Below are 25,333 nucleotides of genomic sequence, written 5' to 3'. Positions count from 1 at the left end.
ATCACCGCCGCCTCTCTCACTCTCAGCCCCCCGCCCCTCGCCCCCCGCCCTCAACATTGATCGCAAAAACCAAAACGAAATCTCAATCTCAATCTCAATTCGAGTCCATATTATCCATTCCTCTCTATTCCCACCTCCATCTCCATCTCAATCTCCCATTTAGATCCCCTGTTTTCTTCTCTAGATCAATAGACCCTATATACTCCATACACTTACTTATATACTCATCATACATAAACATATAAACTTACCAAATATGTTATAATAATATCTAAACACCCATCCATCCATCCATCCATCAACTACCGATCCAATCTCCACAGCAAACTTTACAAATCCAATTCTTCAAGAACCACAATTAATCAATTATTAATCAACAATCACCAATCATTATATACACAATAATTATCAATCCCCATATAATCATACGCACTCCCTTCCCATCTCCCTTCCCCTTCATCCGAGAAAAAAAAGAGATCATGATCATCAATAACCACCGATCAACCCCTCACACAATCGAATATTACACACACACACACACACACCCAACACACAAGCCCAAGCATAATACCTTCCACTTCCACTTTGACATAATTCATTACAGACTACAAATTAACCCCAAGACCATACATACACAAATAAATAACTAGTCCCGTAATCGCCTCACCTCACCTCCTCTCATACCCACAATTCCCCCAAACTTCCTCACCCCCCATCCTCCCTTTCCCTCTCCCCCAAATCTAAAACCCCTGCTCCCCCAAAAACTCATTCATAACCCGATACACCACCCCCGCACTAAAATGCACATTAACCGCATGCCCACAACCCATCTGCACGTGCGCTCTAAACTCGCTGCTCTTCGGAAACGCCTCTCCCACATTCTCCAGCACATTTCCTCCTCCAGCCATACAATTACCACCACAGAAAATCGCATCTTCATTTCCCGTCACCACAAGAACCGGACCCTCAAACTCCGGCGCGGAAGCCGGTTGCGCAGCCAGGGTGAGAAGTTCGCCAGTAGTAAAGGGTTCTTTGTGTTGTTCGGTATATTCTCCGATCTTAGGATCGTAGTATGGGGGCGCGAGGAAGTTGAATTGGTTAGCGCCAAGATTGGCCCAGGTGAGATAGCCATCGGCGAGATCTTGGCCGTAGATGTTACCTGTATCCTTGTTTGCGCCGGCGGTATAGAAACATCCGATTTTGCTAAAGGTACTTTCCAGTTGAGAGATTGCAGAACCGAAAAGAGAGGCGATGGAAGGAGGGCCGAATTTGTAAGGTTGATTTACGGATGCGGATTGGATGTTGAATCCTGCAAATGTCTGAGGTACAGCGGAACCGTCAAGGGAGAATCCTTGGAGAATGAGTCCGTCTGTGATATTTGGGTATGCCGAAGCGAGTTCATATGATAGAATTGAACCAAAAGAATGACCGACATGGACAATCTTGTTTGGTTCCGAGATCTCGACGCCTGGCAAAGTGCCTGCACGTAGCAATTTCGTCACTTCTACAATTGCTGAAAGCTCGGCAGGTGCTTGGATAATTGATGTTGGGTCAGCTTTTGAGGATTCACCTATTCCAAGGCGATCAATGGCTAAAGTGCTATAGCCATACTGATCAACAGCAACATCCACGTATGAGTAGTTGTAGTTGTTGAATGGCAAGTCCCAGTACCTATGCACACAATCAGTAGGTATATGTGAAAGTGCAGTTCTGTACTTACGATCTATCAAAGCCAAGTCCATGAGTAAGGAATTGCCATGAATCAGAGTTGTTGCTCGACTGGCTTGGTACGCAAACAGTCGCAGCAATGTTGTGTTGGCCAGTTACCGTAGTGAATCCTGATAACATAGATGCACTGTAATTTTGCCCACTTCTCAGAAAATCTTGTGCAAATTTTGTTACGGCAATGGAATCAGAAAGAGGTGGGATATTGAAGTTTCCATTTCGAGCATTAATGGAAATTGGAATGGAGATATCTGTGCAAGACTTGGCTTCAATGAAGCCCAAGCTAGCTGCTACGACAGCAACTGAGAGTTTAAGCATGATTATGATTAAAAATTATGACAGTGAATAAATGGTAGTTAAGGGGAAAGGAAAAGAAGTCGGAAACCGTTAGAGGCCGTTGGTGGTAATATAGGCACCGCATATCAAATGTGTTGTACTAATTGCGATCTGCGGGCCGAGAGATTGAATACAAGTAGTACCACCATGATTTTCACCACCTGGTGCGACTAAGCAGCTTGCAGGTAAATGATCACCAAACTTTGACAGCTAACCCCCCTCACTAGGGAAACCGTTAGGTCTTGTCATGCCCTTCATGCTAGAAAAGTCTTGGGATATCGTCATGAATGATTTGGAATACAACATAATCCTAGCTGAGATAGAATGACATACGAGATGATAATTTGGCAGCGCTGAGTGAAGATCAATGGCTTTGCAAAGGGTTCCTTTTTGCTCGCACTGAAGGAATGAGTTCAAATATATTCATGCCGCTCCTTACTTATTCTTGCGTGGATCTTCAGTAGTTGACACCGTCAAGGCAATCGGAGCATATAATGTTGTGCAGGGACCTTGCCCCATTTTTCTTGGCTTTTATCATGACGACAAACAAGACTTTTCGACTTCCCTTAAGGAAACCGTTTGGTAAGATTGAATTTTTTCAAGAAAGTAGGTAAGTAAAAGTGACCTGTTCTTAACATTTAGGCTCTCTTTGAACATTCGCAAATCCCATATCGAAACGTATCAGAGCTAGCGAAAACGTGATGCTACATGATGACCATTGATTAGAGTAAGTATTTGGACCTCATGTCTGAATTATCGAATAGAGCGATAAATCAAGAGCTCATCCTCAGCCCCTTTAGCAACACAGCAACACAATGGGATCCTGCCGATTAAGCGTCGACTCCCAAGCCTCCTCACGATTCTACACATTATTACAATAAAGCTGGAGATCGACATTATACGCCCCACCCCTTGAGATGACGAGATCCACATGCTTTATAATTCTTTTCGTATTGTCATGAATGCTTTGATCAAACAATTGAACGCTTTGCTGCTTGCTTTTCCCTATGGCGAGAGATCCATCGAGATATTTGAAGACCGATAAGTCCAGATGCGACGATGAAGACTATGGCGAAGACAACAATGACACCAGGCTCACGAGCTGCCCAGTTCTGTCTCTTAACTAGTTGTTGTGTAGCTTCGCGGACTTGGATAGTTGCCATTTTGATCGGGTACTGTAAATCAATACGTTAGTCAAGAGCTCAGGGTTCAATGATTGAAAGTTCAAATCAAGTCTTCACTTTGAAAAGCGGTTTCAAGTGAAATATCAACATTGTCAATTTGACCCCTAAAAAGGTGCTCAATATTCCGATATATTTGGATAGGAAAGCGCAGACTCGGTGTGGTGGCAGTCTTGCCGCAAGTGCTCCAGTAGGTGTAAGGAGAAAGGTGCTACTCACTGGTTCAATGCTTTGAATTGAAATGAATGGAGTACTGTGCAAGGGTTAGTAGAGAGGTTCAACCTTCAAGGGTATCTGCGAGAGTATTACTCACGTTGAAGAATGGTCTCGTAGATATTCTGATGATCAATGCTCGTGATGAAAGAGTGGTTGTTTGGTCAATCGATCTGCTATGAGTCGTCAATTCATGGCATCTATGAAGGTGAGCATTTCCATAAAGGAGACCATCTGGAGACCAGCGATCATGTATATAGAAGGACGGAGACGTTGAAAAGATGCAGAGATTGTGGTGGTGCAATTGTGGAACTCAAGATTGACGCTTAGATGACTCGCGACAACAAAGTCGACATGTCCATCTCTCATATGGGGAAAAGGCGGGGGAATAATGAAGAATTTAAAATATATGCACAAGAATTGAGACATACCTGACAGATGTTGTAAGTCCTGAAGTATGCGCAATGGTGATCTATTGAACGGTGAAGATTGATGAGATGTCTTTTCTTGAAGACAAGAGAATATCAAGGGAAGTAAGGGCTTTTCGTGGTTTGTGTAATTGTCGGAAGAATCACGAACAGATGAAGAAGTTGCAAACGACATCAATTCTCCTTCTTCAGTCACCAAAGTCGCTGCTTTCGGAGCAGAAACACCAGGAACACCAAATTCTCAAGGATTGAATGGCATTATAAATTCCATCTTGTTATCTTCATATTTCCAAGTCAACTGACATCTATTTTACTTTGTGATTTCCCCAGAGCCAGTTGATACGCAGCTTTGATGTATACCGACGACACGACAGCCATCATCCGTGTGTCGGTAGCTTTGTCCATAGAACTCGCCTTTTGTGTGTACCTGAGGTATTTTTGATTTTCACATCATGTACAGTATCCAGTGCCAGCGCGACCATCGTATGCAATCTCTCGAATTCTCGGCATGGTCGATTCTTCGTCTAGATCTGACTGACTCGGTCCAATCTGCAGTATCACCGCCGTTAACGGGCGCAATTGAGCTTCTTATCATATGCTATGACAGGAATCCCTCCAAAGCCTCAATACTCTCAACATTTCGACGGTCAATACTATAGACTCGACAGTCTTTGTAACGCGTCAACATCCTCGACTTGGCTTGGAATCGACTGGTTCTGTCACCAAAAGACACCACCATCCATGCCTAGGGAGCACCAACGGTCACGTTATGAAAGACGATAGATGTCACGAGATTCCTAGTCATGTGATCCCACCGTCCCTCGGCACTTGAATGGCTAGGGTTCATATTCCTTGTGATCATCACACACAACAAGGGATATTTTTGGATCTGTTATCTTGCCTTGTCATCAAACTCGATCTTATCATCAAACCCACCCCCTTCTTCAAATCGATGGAGAATGTCATTCTTCCCTGACCCGATTCCTGAAGTTCCGTACCTGGCTCACGTCGTAATTAAAATGCAGCAATGGTGTGGTGGAGTGGTGGAGAGAGGGAATGAATGCATTTTCTTTTATTCTCTTGGCGATTTCGAAACTTCTCGACTCCATAAATCGTGTTCCAACATATCGAAGGGAGTCTGAACGACGAGAAGCTCAAACATTTGGGATGTGAGAGAACCGAGAGAAGAGAGGCAATCTGCTTCGGAATTATGGGGATGACGGGTTTGTGATTACGACGAACGGGAAAGATAAGGGATTTCATGTTGCGACACCACGGAGGTGAAAATAGAAGAAGAAGCACGAGAAGAAGCAAAAGTGGATTCTCGAAATCTTTTCGAGGCAAGTTTAAGCACAAGGTTTGATGTAGATGTCGATGCCAATGCCAATCCTAACCCCAATGCGAATCCCACTGCTGTATGAAATTGCACGATGGGGGTTTGATTCATCATCATGGCTAAAGTTTCTATGTGCGTATAAGGTCAAGTCTCAAGTCAACAGGAAAGTTCAAATTCACGCGTTAGCCGACACGACACCGACGCGGACACCCATCTCAACCTTGCGAACCTTGGCCGGCAGCAATATCTGATTCCCAAAATGTAAGGTGTCTCGATAATACCTGCCTCAAGGCCCTAGGACCTGTCGCCAAAATTGCCATGACTTCAAATCGTTATCAGAACTCGCAAACATTGGTCCACATTGTATTACTAGAAGGTTTGATAGCATCGGCACGTGTCAAAGCACATCGATTCTTGTCGTCCGAAGACTGGAGGGAAGAGCATCAAAACCGAGAGGTGGGAAGGGAAGGGGAGGGGAACTCGCGCGTACCTCAAGGATCTCAAGACTCAAGAGCCCAAAATATCATACAGCCAAGAAGCTATTAACTAGGTACTCTGCAAACAAAATCTGGGAACTCTTTTCCTTGCATTTGAGAGCTAAGAGGAATTTGGATGAATGCAGTTATCTATCCATCTATCCATCTATCAATCAGGTAAGACGGTACTAGGTGGGTGGGCAGAGGCAGACTGATCGACCAATCTCTATCATCCTCTCAATCAGACATGATTTGATACCAGCAGCGTAGCCCCATTCCACATCTGCATGTAAGATTTCGTACTCGTGTAAGTAAGAAAGTTAAGTACTTGCTATCATCGATCGTACAATCAATCACGCCTCGGAAATGCTACAAACCCCGGACTACGAAAGCACAACATTTTTATCCTGTGATCGGAATTACTAGGAATCCCAACATCACCACTTTTCCATCCTTTGTAATCAATCACCATGGACTCTATGAGGCTATGACTTTATAGCAAATCGCATCGAGTATAGTGTGACGCTGGGTGAGTAGATTACAACAAATCACGGCGCAGACATCGGTGTCATGTTTAAATTACTGGAGAATCCTGAGCATCGGCACAATGGAAATAGTGGACAAAGGAATTTTCAAACGAGAGACTAGAGACCAAAGAAATCCTCAGGACTGGGTACATCACGGAATTTTGAGGGTCCGAATGCAGTGACAACTTACCAGGGTAAAAATTGCGTGCTGGAACGACGTAAAAGAGAAATTGCATGAGCTAGGGAGTGAAGAGAGTGAGTGAGGAGGAAGCAGGTCGATAGATAGGTAGGTCCTACCTATGCTGTATCTACCAACTTAAACTCCCTCAATTCTACTCACATCAAAGGTTGCTATTGTGATTTGTAACGTAATCTACACCAGAAGACTAGGTACTCGTTAGCTGTCTAGTAATCGGCTACCGGAATACGACTATATACTCGATAAATAAGGATGCTAGTCAATCGACTCAAATCGGAAGGAATCCTTTATCGTCAAAGCTAGATGTACAATATCTGATTAGAGATTGCCGGCAATCGATGATACTAACAAGATCAATACGAAAAACATGGGACTTGGATCTACCCCATTAACAACAATGCCGATATACCTAGATAAACTACTTTGCAGTATACATGCCATCCAACTATTACTCACAGTTGTAGGTACTACTAACTAACTATTACTTACGACTGCTACCTACCGCTACCAACTACTACCATGCATGATGTACCCAGTACCTACTTTAGAAAGTCTAATCGTCGGCTTTCCTTTTAGCTTCTTTCACTCCCCTGCCATCCGTAGTCCATTCATCTTCTGTGCTTCTTCTCTAGCTTCCATACCTAGCTAGAGCTCGTCTAGACAGGAACGGCAAGATCCTAATCATATTTAAAAACTAATCTCAAGCCCCTCGGTCATCGATTTAGATCGAAGAAATCGTATTCTTATCCATCGAATTTATCAAGTACATACAGACAGACAGACTGTGCAGTCCCGGCGAGACTACCTAGTGCCTAGTATACCGATATCAAGACAAGACAATTTTAAACCACGGCCCACCTCTAAAGTGCACCACTGCTCAGTGCTCAGTGCTCAGTACTCTCTCATCCTCACCTAAGCGGTTCCCCCTTGCAAATTGTTTATCAATAAAGGTATTCCACCCCCTCCCCCTCCTCTCTTCTCTCCTTCACAGTCGTCCACCCATCGACTATATCCACAACACCTGTTACACAAACCTTGTTCGTCTCTTATTATATCCAAATCCCCCCCTATGGCACCATTCTACAATGCTTTCAGAATGATCCGTAAACGTCGATTCACTTTTCGTTCTATTTGAAGCACCGAAACTTCCCATTACGTGGAGCTATCGTCTGAGATATCCTAGTCATAACTCCTACCCACGCTCTAGCTCGTTAGACTCGTTCACGTCCACCATATCACTCTAGAATATAATCCAGGCCATCCGACGAATTTCGAAAGGTAAAAAAAGTTATTGAAGTCCCTATCCTTATTTGTTCTGGCTAACAATTTTAATTAAGACCTCTCATATCGGACATTAGCTTGATTTGTTTTTTCAAAGCCATACAAACCTTTATTCAAAGCAGTGGAGCTGTTCAACGTCTATCAACCACCAACCAGCTCTGGAAGCTTAATATCAGATCACATCATATCATATCATACCATCACGCACTATTTATTTAAATTTATCCTTTCTTCTTCCCTCACATACCAACAATGGCTTACGATCACCCTGTTCAAAACAGTGAGGTGTACCTTCTCAATTCTACACCTCATACCTGCCTTCCGGCTTCAGCTCCCCCATCACCACCAACTCCAAGTACACCATGCGACGAACTTCCTCCTCCACTGGACGACCTGATGTCATTGACCCCCCTAGAGATAGAAGAGGGATGTCCACCCTTTAGCCAACGCTTGTCGAGAGCAGTCCATGTTCTTAGTACAGAAGCTACATCACTCTCATCATTAACCATGCTATATGATACCGATCCAGTCGCAAGAGATGGATTCAATCATGCTGTGGATGCGATTAAAAGATCCATCGGCGAAAGAGGAAAGCTTGTCATTTGCGGTGTAGGGAAGAGTGGCTATATTGCTCAGAAACTCGTCGCCACAATGCGTAGTGTCGCTATCCAAGCCGTTTTTATCCACGCCACCGAAGCTGTCCATGGAGATCTTGGAGCTATCACCAAATACGATACCATCCTCCTAGTATCCTTCTCGGGCAAAACCCCCGAATTACTTGAGTTACTTCCTCACCTCGATCCATCCCTCCCAATGATCATCCTGACCGGCCACACACATCGATCCAATTGCGAAATCATCAGACGTCGACCAAAGACTATTCTATTGCCAGCACCCACCTTTGAACCAGAAACAGTATCATTTGGCTGTGCAGCCCCAACCACATCTACCACGATGGCAATCGCCGTAGGAGATGCTCTCGCTCTAGTCATTGCCCGAGAAATCCACGGAAACATTTCCACCATCTTTTCCAAATACCATCCCGGCGGTGCCATTGGCGCCGCCTTCAAACCACCCCAAAAAGTATCCGATATCGCCATTTGTCTCGCCGACATGCCAGATCTAGGCAACGGACCAAACACCGGAGCAGATCTTCTTATCAAAGCTTATGGATCCCAATCCGGGTGGGCGAGATGTGGCACAGACATCGTCGTCCCACCTCGCTCCATCAAACAGCTTGGAAAATCCGATATGGATTTGCCAGCTTCTTCTATCAACGGCTTGATGATTCCAAGCACAAGATGGATTACCATTCCAGCGGAGACTGAAGTCGCTGCTGCAAAGGAAATGTACATAAAATCCGGCTCGGAAAAGAGCTGCGCATACTCTGAGAACACTATCCTGGCGGTCATGGATGATCTCGAACTTATAGGAGTTTTGCAAATTGGAGACCTAGTGTAAATTGGTTTACCTACTACAATTCAATTCTGGCGTTTTTTTGATAAGGATGGGTGGAGGGATGGATGGATGGAGGTTCTACTGCTATTTGGGGTTTTTGGAGAACGAAGAAACCCATACACACTTTTTTTTTTTTTGGAATACCGATAAGACATACAAATTTGTAGAGCGCTTCTCGAGTTGCTTGTTTGTCTGTTTGTTAGTTTGGGGTATCATAGATTTTCTTTCTTTGGGTTTTCATCGCGATAGTGATGAAGATGATGGATTGGTGGCTTGATTGATTGATTGATGGATGGATGGGTTTGCTGGCAGTTTTTACGTGTTCTTGGATTAGCAATGGTTGGTTGGTTGGTTGGAGAAATGGATGGATGGATGCACGAATTATGACTAGAATACTAGGGAGCAAGGAATGAAGAAAGGAGGGAAAGAAGGAAAGAAGTGTTGCCCAAATGGGGCTTTGAGATTCTGAATCACTTACTGCTCACTTACTTACTTAACCTGTGTGTGTGGGAATGGACGAGGGGTATTTGGATAGTTACCATAGCGGACAGAAAATGTTATACCTATCACCTCTCTGACTTGATTCTTTTTGACATGTTTTAGGGGGGAAGGGGGTGGGGGGGTTGCTGAATTGTCTGGTTGTTTACTTAGTAGTGTAGGGAGTGCGCGATTTGTGAATGTGTGGATGTGTATACTGGGTATACTATGTATATCCTACATCCTATACCCCAATATCGAAGTAGTCTTCATGCTACCCACTCGATGCACCGCAAGTCTACAAGTCTGGTGCTTTATAAGTGGGGGAGTAACTCCCCAATTTTCTCGCTTGCTTATATTTTTTTATTTTTTTATTTTCTTCTTCTTCTTCTTCTTCTTCTTCTTCTTCTTCTTCTTCTTGTATAGGAGAGAGAGAGAGAGAGAGAGAGAGAGAGAGAGAGAGATTCTATCATTTACACTAAAACATATGTATTGTGTTATTGTGCTATCTACTAAGTCTTCCTATATCGCTGCTGATATACAATAATGACAGTATTGGTACGATCTCTCAAGCTCGTATTGTAAGCACATCTTCTCCAATGCCAAAGAGCAGTTCATCTGATAGAGTTCGTGCAGTCATATATTTAAATATAAACGCGGTATATACATCCACACAAAGAAATTAGAAATGGCACGTATCCATGTCAACTTGGAAATGAACATGAATTCACAAAGTATCAAATCACAGTCACATACGTGCATAGCCCTGGCAAAAAGATAGATTCAAGGCACGATAAGGCTGTGAACTCAAAGCCCCAGGTGAGAGCAATGGACTACCAATCAACTAAACGCCATCGACAACGCATGCGGTCCAATACAAACCTTCCATCGGCAATTACCTCAAAAGTACGCCACGAGTTGAACGTGTTGTTCCACACAGATTTCAGGGTCATAAATATTTTCCACATTTTGTAATTTCAAAGACCCCCCTTCGAGACTACTGACTTCCTCGAGGCTGTTAAAATCAATCCATTATATTTTGTGTATTATTTTCTTGCGTGTATAATAAGACATACTTTAACACACCTTTCGGCATAGTCGTAAGAAGGATCAAAAATAGAAGAAATTATCAAACGAAATTGTCGATTGGAGGGGTCCTTCAAGGACGATTAGCTACGTTTGGACTGTCGATGGGTGGATTAGAGCGATGTCGTTCGGAGACGAGTCGCTACATTCCGACTTTTTACAGACGGGCTAAAAATATATGTTTCGGAGACTATTCGCTATGTTTGGACTGTCGACGGGTGGATTGGAAAGATCTAGCTGAGCGACCGCTGCCACCAGAATTTGCCCGTCAACGACCTTATACCGATGTTCGCAGTGATACTCCAGTGCGTTTCGTTCGGAGTCTGGATGAGAGTTACAACGAGCTGGAATATTCAAAGTGTAGAGGTTGTCGGACTCTTTCCATCTTAAAAGATGAGTATAGGATCAACGGTTTCGATCTCGATCTGATGGGTGTCCACAAACTTTTAGTCACGACCCTTGAAAGCCAAGTGGCGATTAAACCCCCGGTATTCCCTCAAGAAAGTCTTGCACTTCTACAAATTATCAGTTGGTATGAAAGTAGGGGTATACCGCGTTATTCGGAGGGCAATCGATATATTGCGCTGCTTGGTCCCGGAAAAGACCCCGCACACTTCAAAATCCCACTATTCATCGATAATTTTACTTGGATACGAGACGCCATCTCAGAATGTTGCCAAAAGCATGCGGATTGCCTTAGTACACAATCGCTGTTTGTGCCTGGACTTCTTTTCATTGACTGTCTGGCTGATTCTACGACCATTTCGCTCGTTTCCGCGCCCAAATCAACTCATTACGTCGCTTTGTCTTACGTTTGGGGAGGTGTACACACCACTAGCACCGAAGTACCAGCTGTGATCAAGGACGCCATTAAGGTCACCGTGAAGCTAGGTCTAAGGTTTCTTTGGGCTGACAGATATGTGAGTTGCCAACCAGACCTTCGTAGTTCAAGAATCGCTAAAGAATCAATATAGTGCATTCCGCAGAATGACTCAGATAAACACCGACTGATCCGTTCCATGGATGAAATTTATTCTAAGGCTCATGTAACTATAATTGCAGCCGCTGGAAAGACGGCTGCTGATGGACTGCCTGGAATAAATACTATTCCTCGTATAGTCCAGATGGAGACCAAAGTTAGTGGATGCACCTTTTTAGAGCTGCCGTCCATTCTCGACTCTATCAGGGCATCCACCTGGGCACAGAGAGGCTGGACGTACCAAGAGGGTCTACTATCAACACGGTGTCTTGTTTTTACTGACAGAGGAGTGCTGTATCACTGCAGAGGCAGATACTGTGAAGAATCTGTGCAGCAGCTTACCCCTCCTAATGCAGCAGCATTCATGCGCGATTATCATCTTCTGCAAACACTTTTTGCACCCACACTGAGAGAATATACCCAGCTCCAAGACCGAATTGTTGAGTACACTCGACGAAACCTATCCTACCCCCAAGATTCCCTCGATGCCTTCCTTGGTGTCTTTGCGGAGTATGAACGACAAAAAACAACACCGATCTCTCCGTGCTCGGAAGCACCGTCAACTATGAGCTCGGCTTCGCGCATTGCTTCCCTTCCCAGTCACATCTGGGGGTTGCCTCTTGTAACAGGCATCACAATGCTAGATTGGCAGCATCTAAATTGTCCTAAACGAAGAAGAATAGATTTTCCTAGTTGGTCATGGTCTGGATGGGAGGGGGGTATCAAGTTTAGGGATGAATTTGATTCCAGTGCATATAGTTCCACCGACTCGAAATACGCACCGATACTTCTCGAGTTTCCAGACAACTTGATCGATCCCTGCGATCAGAAAACAAGGCGTCTTTATGTGACGGGCCCAATGGTCACACTCAAGTTCGCCACTCAAAAACAAACCCAAAGTATTGTTGACGGCGACAAGCAATCACGGGGAACTGGCAAGTTTCTAAACCTAGATGTCCAGACCTCAGACCACCATGTCGTATTTGAGGTTTCCCCGGGCTTGTTCGCCGTAACTCACTCAAAGCTGTACATGGAGCCTGAAGTGGATGATCAAATATTTGGTCTTCTTGTTGCCGAAAAAGACAAAAAATATTATTTTGATAGTGAGGATTCTTTTAGTATTCGCAGCGTAATAGTTCTCCGAAAAAGCGATCAAAGTTTCACAAGGATCGGCTGCTTGGGGATAGAAGCACTGTTGAGGCCTATATTCGTCAACGTTGAGGGAGCTTTAATTGCTGAGGAAACGTTGCCTTCAAAATTCAATTATGAATTTTATCTTGCTCAAAAATGTACAAGGCAGCGTATCTGTCTCGAGTAAAGTGCCACACGAAATCGAGTTTAGAGAATATCAAGTATTATCATAAGGGAGCTTGAACCAGCTCCTACTCTTCCATTGACAAGATGGGTCGACTCGTCCAAATTTGCTCACTGGTGTGAGCCGGAGTTGGAGTGGAGACTTCAAAGTTTCTGGCTTGCCGTTGCAAACTAGTATCCGACGAAGAGTGCAGAGGTTCCCATTTGTACTTGTGTATACAAACAGGAATCTTCCATATCCAGCCAGAAAGTGATAGTATGAGATCCGTATCAGCAGGATCGCATGATATAATCCCATACACAGGGAATCAAACGCCTTGATATCCTAATTAGTTGGTGCAACTTTCTGCCCAATTCCTCTTACCTTGAGCCAGTAATACCGACTGGTTGTCTTCAGCGTGCCGTTGAGAAATACGTTGATTGAAATCTACTGCGTGTTTCTCGACACAAAAGCAACCCTAAGGTTAAGTGAGGAAGCTTAAGTTGCGGTTGCGATTTCGTGATACTGTGGTACAAAATGCACACATCCATCATCACGATTCTTGTCCTTGTTGTTTCTGGCTATGTTGCACCGCCACAGTATCGCCCACAGAACTGTCTGATTAGTAAACGCCGTTAATGGCTATGCCTGTGGCGAGTGCGATTGATAAATAAATTGATAGGTGCAGAGTGAGTGGCCGCAGGAGAGTACTTACTAATGACGTCATTCGGAGCATTTGCCCCAGACAAGTTTGGGGTAAGGTCAAATTCGAGGAACTGCTGCTACATATATTGTGGAAATTCAATACAAGTTTGCATGATTGAAACCTGTCAGATTAAAATCCTACGAAACCTAAAACAATCATTACATACGAGCATCAAGAGCGCTTGAGATACCTATCTCTAAACAATACAATCTCACATCACATCACAATGTCTAATATCAACGAACCACCACCACCTTACACCGAGAGTGCCACTCCCAACCATCCCCACAAAACCCGAAGTGGTATTCCTCCCCAAAGCCGCCGTTCTATGGAAGACGAAGCGCGCGCTCTTCCTCCTGGCTGGATCCGTCAATACGACACAGAAAGTGACCATCAATTTTTCGTCGACACCAGACAAACGCCTCCCCGCTCCATCTGGCGTCATCCCTACGACGACGACGAATATCTCTCTTCTCTCCCACCCAATGAACGTCAAAAAATAGAAGGTCTGCACCGAGTCCCCAGCGACGCCGACCTCGAAGCCGAAAGCACAGATGATGACTCTGCACTTCCTGCACGTTCTCAGAACGCCCGTCCCAACGAGCAAAATCCCAGCGGAATCCACAAACTGGGTCGAAAAATGAAAGACAAACTAACCAATTCCACGCATCCGGAACGAGAAGCCCGACGCAAAAAGCGAGAGGAAGAAGAAGCTGCTATGTATCGACGACACCAAGCCATTCGCGACGCAATGCGCAGGGCGATTCAGACAGGCGAGCCACAGTTACTGGGCAAGGATCGCGAGGGCAAAGATGTGTATATTGAACCTCCGAGAAATGCTGGAGGTTATTATCCGTCCTCCGGAATGGCGGGTGCGGGAACTACGAGATTGGGTATGTATCCTGCGGGTGGATATGGGTATAATCCATTTATGCCTGGCGGAGGTGCGTTTGGACCAAGTCCGTATGCGATGGGAATGGGTGCGTATGGAAGACCGGGGATGCCGTATAATAGGGGCTATGCGAGGGGGTATGGAGGGGGAGCGGGACTGCCGTTAGCGATGGGATTGGGTGGGGGGTTGATGCTGGGGGGATTGATGTGTTAGGTGATTTGGTGGTGGAGATGGGAAATAGGACGTGATGAATTATAATTACAGAAATGCAAGATAACTCTTGTGAGAATGAGTTGTGAGATTGCGGTGCTTTCGGATGAGATTCATGGATAACCATGGGATGAGAGGGTGGGAAAGGGAAGGGAAACATGAATAATGACAAGAGTTTTCTTTTCATACTGAAAAATCAGTAATACCTAGGTAGTGACAGAATACCCAGGACGAGGAATTTTCAAACCCCCAGCTCGCTTCCATCACTTGATGTGGGTGTTTTTTACATTCATTTTCTAGCTCTAGATTTCATAATCCAGCAAACGACATAATAACATGATCAGGGAACGAAAATTGTCTATTGAACTCATTCTTTCTACAATACACATCTGATGTATGTATACCAGGTATGCGTATATCTTCTCTTCTCATCTCTTGTTACCTTCTATTATCCCAATTCATCTCATCTCATCTCATCTCATCTCATGGGCATGCATGTATATAATCATCCGATATCTACTTCCTCCACAACATTCTGCTTGCACTCCCCACCCCCTTTGCCCTTGCCCAAACTTCCAATACCCAAACTCCAATCCAGTCATCTTCTCAACCATCTCAAAAATTTATCAATCTATAACTTAGCCTTCTCGCCCACCGCTCCAATCTTCAATTTCTCCCCATATTTCTTCAACACATTCTCATTATGATATTTCCAAAACTGTTTCGAAGCATCTTTGCCCGCAACACGTTTGAGAATCTTCGCACCGCCTGGATGTTCTTCAAGGAAATCTGGAAAGGGGGTTAGCTTAGCCGTAGGTTGAAGGGGCAAAGTAATTATACGCGTAGGAGAAAAGGGGGCGTAGAATTGGGGAAAGGGGGGAAATAGAACATACTGGTAACATCATACACATTCTCATCGATAATTAAGTACATGCCATTTTCAGCATCTTTGTGAGCGGCAACCTCGGAAGGAGAAAAGGTTTTGGACATTTTGGCGAAAGGGGGGGGTCGGTATGTGGTTGTGCGTGTATTTGAATTGGGCTGGGGAGTGGAACTGTTGTATTGTCTCTGGTCTCGATTTCCAATCTGCGATTGACTCTCAGAATATCTTCGTGTTCTACTTCCACTCGAACTTTGCGATTCGGCGTGTCCTCCTCGTGAACTTGGAGGTTGTGTTTGGCTTTTCTGTCTCTGAGATTGCGATTGCGATTGCGATTGAGATAGCCGTACGCGTTCTTGCTCACGTTCCTGGTCGGCTAACAATGTTTTCTGCTGGTGTTGATGTAGTGCGATCAAGTAAGCGTAGAGGGAAGATGTGGCGATGATGGCTGTGATATTGGCAGTTCCGATGTTGGGGAGGGAGAAAGAAGAAGGGGACATTTCCCCGGATTTTGGGGAGGACGTGATATTAGTATTGGTTCGATGGCTTGGGGAGAATTAAACCGAGGTAATAGGATAAGATACGGGGTCAGCGAGATGGAGTGTGCCGTGATTGGTTGCATGGTCGGGACATCTTGAGATGAGTTTGCCGATGGATGTTTTCTCTGGAACTCTAGATGGAATGCTTGTGGCTCTGTTCAAGGCGGGCAAGACGGAAACAAACGTAAAGTATATCTTCGTTTCTGACAGAATGTATCTATCTCTCACTGCATTCTTTCACACACAATATTTCTATGCAAATACAATATACAAATATGACAAGGTAATCTAGTCCACAGCAACACGTGTGTATGCGTGTGCATGAACAACATCGTCATTATCTATAAATGCAGAGACATATAATTAGCCATATGATCCAGCCCCTGCTATAAAACGTGACAACATATACGTGCCAATCAATCAGTAGTGAACTCGCATTCAGGCAATATCCTTTTGGTACATATTGAGAATGACGTTCAAATTACTCCACCTGTTCCCGTTCCATTTTCTTTTTTGCAGAAGGGCAGCAGCCTACATATGTACATCCATCCAACTTACCAGAAACCAGATTTCGAAATGTGGGCGTGGGCATAAGATGATGAGATATCTCGTATCGATCAGGTAACTATACATTACATACACTTTAAGTACTGGTTTGACGTTTGAGAATATATTGATCTGATTTCTCGGGAATATCTTTCGAAGTTTGTGGAAGAAGAACCTACGCACTCACAAGGCAATCTCGCATTTGTATCCTGGCATTCATTCACAAGATAAGACACGGCTCTCTTCGATTTCAAAAGGACTGTGATTTTCGTTGAGCTACAACTTGTATTCAACACATACATTTCTTTGGATCAACGACGACCATCCAGTCCAAAATGTTTTCTATACCGTCAATACCATATCGAAAGGAACCCTACCCTCCATACTGGGGCACGATTAACTCGCAAACAAAGTAAGTGTATCTTCCTGGTACCATTTTCTCTCACTTCACCATGCTAACATCGAGTAGTTTCTGCGAAGAGGTATAGAGATTCTCTATTTATGATGAAATAAATCATAAACCAGTCGACTGATGGAATTCAGGATCATATAATAACCACATATATCGCCGAGTTTATAAATACACTCACGAATATCACATACCGTATATTCTTCCCTCTTCTCATCCTTTTTCTCGTATCCTGCCAACAATCTTCCCACGTGCTTAATCACGAGGTTCCTTTCTACATCAACAGCCGATGGAGTGCCAATACTAAAACGATACATAGTTTACTACGCCTACAAAGGTATCCGCGCGAATTCTAACCGTCAAGATGCCATCCTGCGGAATCTGCCCTATCTCGGACTCGCAGCAGTAGGTCTCCTCAGTGCTCTGTTCCATGCCACTAATAAAGACTGGACACAATGGTGTAGGTGTAACCGATCTCTATTTCCCCTTGTCACAGAAACTCATCCCCCTATATTTCCAATCTTATACCTTCTAATATAAAAATTTATGCTAATAAATCTCAGTCGACGACACCTCCATGTTGATCGCCACATCTACTGTCGTCCATCGAGTTTTCACTTATGACAAATCACTCAGATATACAGTTATATCGGGAGTGTCTTTATTCATCTTCATGGTTACATTCGTAGCCTGGCATTGTATTACTGACGAAACTCTCATGCATCCCGTTCTCTTCGGTAAGACTTCTCTCGAGTTCCGCCCCCCTCCCCCTTTTCCCCTGCAATCTGCGACCAAAGTTGGGCAGCAAACAGCTGACGAATCGTAAATAGGTATCGAAATCGCATTCGTAGGCATCAAAACACGTAGTATCATTAATCTCCGCGTGGCAGACGTAAATGTCCAGAAACAGGTTAAGAAACTCGTTACATATGGAGGTGGTATGTATATTCTCATCATAGTCCCTTCCCACGTCACACGATCTTCTTCCAGAGTTCTAACTGACATATTCAGTAATCTTCGTATCCGGTTTCGTCCTCTGGAATATAGATAACCAGTTTTGTGAATCTCTCACCGATACGAAACATTCGTTGGGAATGCCTTGGTCCTTTGTATTGGAATTACATGGCTGGTGGCATATCTTGACGGGGATTGGTGCTTATATCTGTATGTCCTTTTTCATTGTCCATTTTCTTTCGATCTCTTCTTCTCCGTGTATCGCAAGTACAGTAAAGCGATGAAACAAAGTATACAACACACAAAATCTAACAACGGAAAAAATAGTCATAGCACTAGTCGAATACCTCACCTCCGAAGAAGCAGGCCAAGAACTAGGCAAAAGCTTCGCGTGGCCTGTGGGTTTGATTTTAGCTAGCCGCAAAAGCGCAACAAAAGATTGGAGAATCGGGAATGGAAGAGGTGAGGAGGAGAAAGGAAAAAGTGGCGATTTGCTGTCGAATGGATTTGGAAATGGTTATTTGCACGCGAATGGAAAGATATCTGCGCATGAGAGGAATAAGAGTGAGTAGATAAGTAGAGTCTTAGATGTGTAGAGGTGTGGTGGTTCTGTATGTGTATGTGTAGGTGTGAGCAATCGATAGGTTGGGGCATTGGATCTGTGGCTGGAATGGAAACCTGCAAATTGGGAGTAGTTGTTTGTGCGTGACGGGGTGGTTCTCTTTGGCATGGGAAAGAAAATTTCACGATTAGGAGAAGAAAGAGCGAGATATCATGTGTAGGGAGCTATAGCCGTAGCTGTAGACAGGTTAGAGCACGAGGGGGTTAAGATAGGAGATATACTTTACTATACTATACTAGAGTTTGAGATCTAGAACCTAGAATCTAGAATCTAGAAAAATTGCAGGTCTTGTACGGATGGGACTACAGCCGAGAGAAGATACCAGATTTGATTATATCAGATAGGATAATTACCATTACAATTACAAGATATGAGATATGAGGTAGTTATAAGAAACTCTCAAATACACTCACTCACTTGGTGATATATTCTCCAAAAAATATATAGGATAAATAGAATAAATAGGGAGATGATCATCTACCTTCCCTCCCTCCCCCCTTAATACTTTAATGGTAACGATTTTTTTTTTTTTTTTTTTTTTTTACAATCTCACTCACATTTTCGTCTTTATTCTTTTCCTCCTATAATCAATACAAAACATTCGAGAGTCCAAATGTCGCACCTCACATCTCACATCTCGTATCTCGCACCTCACTTAGAACGTACCAGGCCAGACCAGACCAGATTAGTCTTATGATACAACAATATAAAAAAGCGAGATATTATTCTCAATCTCGATCCTATTCTCAAGATTCAACATGTGTACTAACCCTTTCTCCTCTCTCCTCCCCCAAAACGAAAGCACAATAAGCAAAAGTACAATCCAACACCTCATAGACTTCCCAAAGAAATCCCTCCAAATACTCTCTCCTATTCATCCATCCATACATATATCTACGCATATATCTAACTAAAGACTCACCCCGAATCCACAAAAGAAAGAATGAATGAATGAATGAAAAATCCCATGCTCTATTTCGTGTTTCAATCTACATGTAGCTTGTAAGATATCAAGCCATACCATATAATGCCATGGCATGCTCGCTTCCACAATCTGTTCTCTATTCTTTGATATTTTTTTCCAATTTGAATCTTCCACTTCTAATCTCAACTCTCTTGATATTTCGCTTTATTCCTCTCTTTCGTTTATCTTCTCCATTGACTCTTCTTAATGACTCAATGTATTTCCTCCAAGAGATCTTTCCCTCCATCTGCCTACACAATCATTTTTCCCAAATGTACTTTTTTCCACCCATCCAATATCCATCCAAAGAAATGACCACCAGCCCTCAAAAATTCTCAAGAACCAGAAAGTAAAAGAAGAGAAAAGAAAAGTAAAAGATCACACAAACCCTAAAAAACACCAATACACCAATGCACCAACCCCCCTACTCCATGCTACGCTCCAAGGCTCAAAAAACAGCAATGAAAAATCTCATGTTCTGTTCGCCAGATAACAAATCAACATATATCCACCCCTTCCCTCGTCTCTACTATATCGTCGGATCATACTCATTGAATATATTTTATATTCTAACCAAGTTCATCTTCAAAATCCTCATCAACATGAATTTGAAAAACAGCTCCTTTGATATATCTCCCAACAGGTTGTGTACTAGGGTATTCAGATGGAGTATCGCTATCGTCACTTTCATCCCCCTCAATGACCTCTGGTTCTCGTGGAAGAAGACCAGCTGTTGTCATCTTGATTGTTGATTGTGAATCCTCTTTGGGAATATCGTCAACCATGCCCCCCCACACATCGTAGAGTTGCTGTTCCTCGTCAGATGCATCGTTAGCGAATTGTTCAAATTCGCTCAATGCGTTATCATCATAGCCTTCATCCATATTAATATCATTATAAGTCGCGTCAGCATATGCATCTTCCTGCGTTTGAAAACTCCTTGTACGGGAATTTGTTTCAACATAAGGTGCATTGCTATGGGGCGTAGCGTATGCAGATGGAGTGACACCTCTCTTGTAATCTACAACCTCCTGCGATGTAGAGATCCCCGGGCTTGGGGGACCAATAATCCAGTCATCACGTGGACGAATAGGCGATTTTGACGTACGGCGACGCTTTAGACTAGAGGTCTTTGGAATGGGAGACGATTGTGGTTCACGATCATAGGAGCCAATTCGGCGTTTTCCCATTTGAGCCGTGATAAGTGGGGCAAGTGCGGACATGGAAGCCGTACGAAGTGGTTTATATGGATAACGATCTTGTTTGACAGGAGATGATCCTGGTACTCTGGAATGTGCAACCGAAGTTGGAGTAGAAGACTCCATAGGTGTGTCAACAGCAGAGTATTCGTCTGATGGAGAACTGGGCTCGATTTCAGCATCCTCAGCATCCTCTGCCTCCTCTGCCTCCTGAGATAATCGAATACTCAAAGATGTAGTGAATGATGCATTATCCTCAGCCGGATCAAGGCGCTCATCCCACGCCCAGCATGTCTCAGCAGCATCAGCCTCGGGCGTATGGCTTTCCACAGCATCTTCATCGTGAACTCGAGGTAACAGACGTAACTTTTGCCAAGTCCATCTTGCCGAGCGATTGATGTGATGCTGAAGATAGCTATCCGCTTGTGTTACATAAAGCCTCCGCATATTCTTTGTGCGCATAGCCACACTTGAAGAAAGGAATGGCACAGTCCACAATGCAGGAGTGACCATTTCTGAAGGATCTAGAAACCTCAGAACCGACGTTTTATGTAGCTTCCTCAGTGGTATCCAAGCAGCGCGCAGTCCAAGATAATTGTCCAAGGATTTGGGAATCCGAGGTGGAGTATGTTTGGAAGACGAGAAAACATCTTCGGATAACTTTTTGGGAAGATCTCCGAAAGCTGACATCAGGGCTACTTGCACATCTCGAGCATCAGGGCCTTTGATTTGCACCACCTTCACTAAACCTCTGCTCTTTAAGCGTTCATTAATCGTAGTGGTAACACCGCACGCTTTCGGCATCAAGAGATCATCATCTTCATTGTCCTTCTTCAACATCATCTTCTCCCAGGACATGGAATAACCTTGATCGCAAAGAGAGGCTTGCGCAGCAGCCAAGACGTTTTGTTGAGTTTGAGTCCAATCTTCAGATGCGCAACTATTGACCCTTGAGCGTTTGGATGCTGCGTGATTTGTAGACCAAATACCCATCATCTCGGGGCCATATGGTAAGAATACGACCTCAATCTCCCATGGTCGATCCCATGATGGCGGGAGAGTAGCTTCTATCTGAGTAAGTCTATCTTCAAGCTTTTCCATACGAGTAGTAAGACTAGAGCGGCCCCTAGCATTCACTGTGAGAGCAGAGGATGTTTTGGTTGCCTGAGAATCGAATGACTCATTCAGGTTTCTATTAGTACCTATACTGCTCTCGTCAGCTGCAGCATTGACCTTTTCGAGCTCTTCTACTCTATTCTCAAGCTCATTGATACGTTCACCATGATCATCAATCTCTCCTTGTAGCTCCTCAAACCCTGTGTTTGAGAATGATGTGTTCTCAAGAGCATCGATTCTATCCTCATGATTGCGCTTGGTATTTGGAAAATCTGTTATGATATCACGGAGTCTGGGGACAAGGTGCTTATCGGGCTCATCGAAATTAGCTATGAGATCCATGAGAATATCCCCTTGGTCACTGAGTCCAGGTATAGCCTGAGAAGCCTGGATAGAGGGCGACCTGTTGGAGCGTAGAGGTAAAGTAGCAGCTTGAGGTTTGATATTAATATTTGCTAGCGTTTTATCCATAGCTTGCTCATCTGGGACACCTTGAAATGCGAAATCCTTGGTTGCTTGAAGACTTGGTGTCGTTGTCAATACCTCGGTAGGACTTTCAAGAAATGTTCGACCGTCAGAGGTTTTATAAGCCTGCAAAGGTCGTCCCTTACCTGTTTGTACAGCTTGCAATTGCGTGTTGAGTCGAGGAATATGACTCAAGGTATTGAGCCCCAAGCCAAAGAAAGGCCGCCTAGCCTGGCTTGAGGTCATTGAAGCAGTCTCTGAGGGCAAGAAGCACTGCGATGGAATTGGCGGGAGTTCTTCTGGCCCCGTTTCGGATTGTACAAGTCGGCTCCATTCAAGGGTTTCCTGGATACTTCGGCGAGCGGGGTCCAGGTTTTCATTTTCAGGTCCTTTGAGATTCTTGGGAGTAGAAGGCTGACGGTTCACTTGAGCCATAGGAGTAATAGGCTCCAAATTGAGTCCCGAGACATTACTTAAAGCTCGTGATCGCTGGTCCTCTGATGGCTGTGAAGATTTGCGACCATGAAAACAAAGATGATGTCCGCATGCGCAGACTTCCGCTCTAGGCAATCCTCCATTCTCTAGTACTGCGCTGGCTGTTGAATTCTGAGGTTGGCCCCAGAATTCATAACATCCACATTTTGTTCCAAAATTCAGTTTCGTATAATTACAGGCTCCGCCCAATTGTGTTCTCCCAATTGTATTATTAATACTGTTGCTTCTATACTGGTCTGGTGTATCCGGAACGGTCGCGGTGTGAGAGGCAGCCATAGGAAGATAGTTGCCAATAAGGGAGACGTGGGAAATGTCGCATCGAAGAAATTAGAGGGTGGGGGTTCGTAGGTTTAGAATCGCAACGAGAAATACTTTTCGAGGTGCCAACCTTATTAACTTGCAAATTGCAAATGGCAATAAACGCGATGGATTCGAAGAGTTGGATATGTGAGCAGAGCAGAGCAGAGCACGGCAGAGATAGGACTCGAGGTTTAAATCAATTGTCAAAAAAATCAAGGCGCGCTGGAAGAAAAGGTAAGGCTGTCGACGCGTCGCAATCAATAAATTTCAGTGCATGTCAAGGGTTATCTGTGCCCCATAAATTAATATCTGTATCACTTTGGCAATGGGAAAGATAAGATTGACAACTGACTGGATGGTTCGTCGCATCGAGGTACTCCAGGTGGCTGGCGACTGCAGATGAATTGATTCGAACGGCCAACAGAAATCACAGAGAAACAAATTGGAAACAATCAAGGAACTCGTTGGTTGAAAGAAAAGAGGGAAGGAGGAGACGCAGCAGGAATTTTCAAGATGGTATGCAAGTGTCTAGTAATAGTAGGTAAGTGAGAAGTTAGGAGTTGTTCTACACATATCATGTGTGGGGTAAAGAGAGAGAGAGAAAAAAGCGAGAGGGGGGTGAATTGATGAATTATTAGAAGACCTAAAAGTTCGTCAACCAATTCCGTTTCCTGAGGAGTCATATTAGATCCTGAAAGCTTGCAGTCTGCATATATGGCGTCTTGATGTGCCATAAATCCAATTAGTATCCAAGCCCAACACTGCTACTTTCAGTAACTGTTAGCACCATCGAAAGTTTGAATAAACGCTTGTACGCCTTACTTTTCTACGAAAGGCTCGGGGCGTATTCCCCGGATCATCTAATTGGCGGTATTACATGCAGTTCATAAGCAAGGGAGGGGTTATTCAATGTAGGTAGGTATGTTTAGTTTATTTGCCTCGCCGCCGCTTAGAACCATAGAAACCTCTCATGTATGTGATTGGTTGAAGTTCTATTTTCAGATCTCGGGAATAGCTTCAAATGGTAACCTCTACGGTGAACGTGTTCGTATAATTCCACATGATCGGCATGAGCACAGTAGTGGTCAGTATGCTGCTAGTTTACATTATTCAAGCCTCTCAGCGTGATTCTTTCTTCGTAAGCATTTATAATTCTATTGAATATTATGATACTCTGTACCTATTATCTACAATAACACTCCGCGAACTCAGTAACAATAAAAGAAATCAAAACATCAACCAGCCGTATCATCTTACTCAATCTAAAGCATTTGCCTTTGCATACATACCCCAAACTAAAAAGATAGAATTCAACCCCTCTAGATCAATCAATCCCTCAATTTCATCCAACCTCCCCACAATTTGTAACGCAAACTCCTTACCCATATACTACCCAATATGGCAATGCATCATTTAACCATGTTGCAGCATAGTTAGCATAAAAAGCAATAGCTAGATATCCGCTTGCCAGCAACATGGGCTCATTTTTTTCTCTCTGCCGGTAGATTCTTCAACAAAAGCGTAATACTACTTGAATAGGTTGGCATGCCTATTCTCAGGAGTAGAAATAGGGGCCGTATAAATAATCGGATGCAGAATGATTCGTATCGCCTCGCTGTACCATACCCATGGAGAGGACTTGCGTGATATAGAGGACAATTGCGACTAGATCCATCGCGGCAACAGTGAAATTGTGGTTATTGATCATGAGTTTAACATGACTACTGACGACACCATTTATAAGATGTAATATGATATAAGATCTTACAAGCTTCTACGATCATATTGATTGAAGGAGGATCAATGTTGATCATGCTAATTAGATTATTATCAAGGATTGATGACCTCTTGACTTCAGCTGATTTGTAAATCACACTCTAAGTTTCTTGGGTTTGGTCGTTCAACATCATACTTGGAAGTAACAGGGCTGTTCATGATTGTTCCGCTTAGAATACCTTCTCATTCTCGGAAAGAAAAGTGGTAATATTACCAGATTGTCCTATCTTGAGTTTCTCTCCGTATAATCTGAACATATCATGA

At 43.8% G+C, this 25,333-nt stretch overlaps 8 protein-coding genes across 13 annotated transcripts; 4 read left to right on the top strand and 4 right to left on the bottom strand.

Moving 5' to 3' along the window:
* Window positions 1-57: 57 nt before the first annotated feature.
* Window positions 58-2,410, bottom strand: BCIN_09g05170 (hypothetical protein). The gene is made up of 2 exons (XM_001551666.2): window positions 1,721-2,410; window positions 58-1,671 (listed from the first exon to the last, which is right to left on the bottom strand). Exons 1-2 carry the CDS (start codon window positions 2,041-2,043, stop codon window positions 741-743), a joined length of 1,254 nt encoding a protein of 417 aa, XP_001551716.1. The 5' UTR covers window positions 2,044-2,410; the 3' UTR covers window positions 58-740.
* Window positions 2,411-2,682: 272 nt separating this feature from the next.
* On the bottom strand, window positions 2,683-4,124 carry BCIN_09g05160 (hypothetical protein). 3 transcript variants are annotated; one of them, XM_024695207.1, is made up of 4 exons: window positions 3,887-4,124; window positions 3,556-3,655; window positions 3,462-3,495; window positions 2,683-3,236 (listed from the first exon to the last, which is right to left on the bottom strand). In XM_024695207.1, the coding sequence occupies exon 4, from the start codon at window positions 3,222-3,224 to the stop codon at window positions 3,033-3,035; it is 192 nt and encodes a 63-aa protein (XP_024550998.1). In that variant the 5' UTR covers window positions 3,225-3,236; window positions 3,462-3,495; window positions 3,556-3,655; window positions 3,887-4,124; the 3' UTR covers window positions 2,683-3,032. The 3 variants fall into 3 exon arrangements, with proteins under 3 accessions (XP_024550998.1, XP_024551000.1, XP_024550999.1); XM_024695205.1 differs by having other exon boundaries at window positions 3,556-3,631; XM_024695206.1 differs by having other exon boundaries at window positions 3,556-3,628.
* Window positions 4,125-6,650: 2,526 nt separating this feature from the next.
* Window positions 6,651-9,755, top strand: BCIN_09g05150 (hypothetical protein). 2 transcript variants are annotated; one of them, XM_024695203.1, is made up of 3 exons: window positions 6,651-7,371; window positions 7,605-7,699; window positions 7,759-9,755. In XM_024695203.1, exon 3 carries the CDS (start codon window positions 7,955-7,957, stop codon window positions 9,161-9,163), a length of 1,209 nt encoding a protein of 402 aa, XP_024550997.1. In that variant the 5' UTR covers window positions 6,651-7,371; window positions 7,605-7,699; window positions 7,759-7,954; the 3' UTR covers window positions 9,164-9,755. The 2 variants fall into 2 exon arrangements, with proteins under 2 accessions (XP_024550997.1, XP_024550996.1); XM_024695204.1 differs by having other exon boundaries at window positions 6,651-7,699.
* Window positions 9,756-10,099: 344 nt separating this feature from the next.
* BCIN_09g05140 (hypothetical protein) lies at window positions 10,100-13,552 on the top strand. Of its 2 annotated transcripts, XM_024695202.1 has the most exons (2): window positions 10,100-11,643; window positions 11,698-13,552. In XM_024695202.1, the coding sequence occupies exons 1-2, from the start codon at window positions 10,828-10,830 to the stop codon at window positions 13,018-13,020; spliced, it is 2,139 nt and encodes a 712-aa protein (XP_024550994.1). In that variant the 5' UTR covers window positions 10,100-10,827; the 3' UTR covers window positions 13,021-13,552. The 2 variants fall into 2 exon arrangements, with proteins under 2 accessions (XP_024550994.1, XP_024550995.1); XM_024695201.1 differs by having other exon boundaries at window positions 10,100-13,552.
* Window positions 13,553-13,756: 204 nt separating this feature from the next.
* Window positions 13,757-15,056, top strand: BCIN_09g05130 (hypothetical protein). Its single transcript, XM_001551658.2, has one exon. The coding sequence runs from the start codon at window positions 13,929-13,931 to the stop codon at window positions 14,805-14,807; it is 879 nt and encodes a 292-aa protein (XP_001551708.1). The 5' UTR covers window positions 13,757-13,928; the 3' UTR covers window positions 14,808-15,056.
* A 103-nt stretch (window positions 15,057-15,159) lies between these two features.
* Window positions 15,160-16,512, bottom strand: BCIN_09g05120 (hypothetical protein). The gene is made up of 2 exons (XM_001551657.2): window positions 15,698-16,512; window positions 15,160-15,593 (listed from the first exon to the last, which is right to left on the bottom strand). The coding sequence occupies exons 1-2, from the start codon at window positions 16,182-16,184 to the stop codon at window positions 15,436-15,438; spliced, it is 645 nt and encodes a 214-aa protein (XP_001551707.2). The 5' UTR covers window positions 16,185-16,512; the 3' UTR covers window positions 15,160-15,435.
* Window positions 16,513-16,620: 108 nt separating this feature from the next.
* Window positions 16,621-19,120, top strand: BCIN_09g05110 (hypothetical protein). 2 transcript variants are annotated; one of them, XM_024695199.1, is made up of 9 exons: window positions 16,621-16,844; window positions 16,929-17,181; window positions 17,239-17,251; window positions 17,313-17,373; window positions 17,498-17,638; window positions 17,742-17,915; window positions 18,009-18,116; window positions 18,190-18,342; window positions 18,460-19,120. In XM_024695199.1, the coding sequence occupies exons 2-9, from the start codon at window positions 17,105-17,107 to the stop codon at window positions 18,702-18,704; spliced, it is 972 nt and encodes a 323-aa protein (XP_024550993.1). In that variant the 5' UTR covers window positions 16,621-16,844; window positions 16,929-17,104; the 3' UTR covers window positions 18,705-19,120. The 2 variants fall into 2 exon arrangements, with proteins under 2 accessions (XP_024550993.1, XP_024550992.1); XM_024695200.1 differs by having other exon boundaries at window positions 16,621-17,181.
* Window positions 19,121-19,296: 176 nt separating this feature from the next.
* Window positions 19,297-24,049, bottom strand: BCIN_09g05100 (hypothetical protein). Its single transcript, XM_024695198.1, has 2 exons — window positions 23,646-24,049; window positions 19,297-23,581 (listed from the first exon to the last, which is right to left on the bottom strand). Exon 2 carries the CDS (start codon window positions 23,267-23,269, stop codon window positions 20,288-20,290), a length of 2,982 nt encoding a protein of 993 aa, XP_024550991.1. The 5' UTR covers window positions 23,270-23,581; window positions 23,646-24,049; the 3' UTR covers window positions 19,297-20,287.
* Window positions 24,050-25,333: the final 1,284 nt, after the last annotated feature.

The sequence above is a fragment of the Botrytis cinerea genome, chromosome 9 (genome assembly GCF_000143535.2).
Source record: "Botrytis cinerea B05.10 chromosome 9, complete sequence".
NCBI lineage: Eukaryota > Fungi > Ascomycota > Leotiomycetes > Helotiales > Sclerotiniaceae > Botrytis > Botrytis cinerea.
Note: the sequence above shows the minus strand (reverse complement) of the source record. Positions and strands in the feature narration are given on the sequence as shown.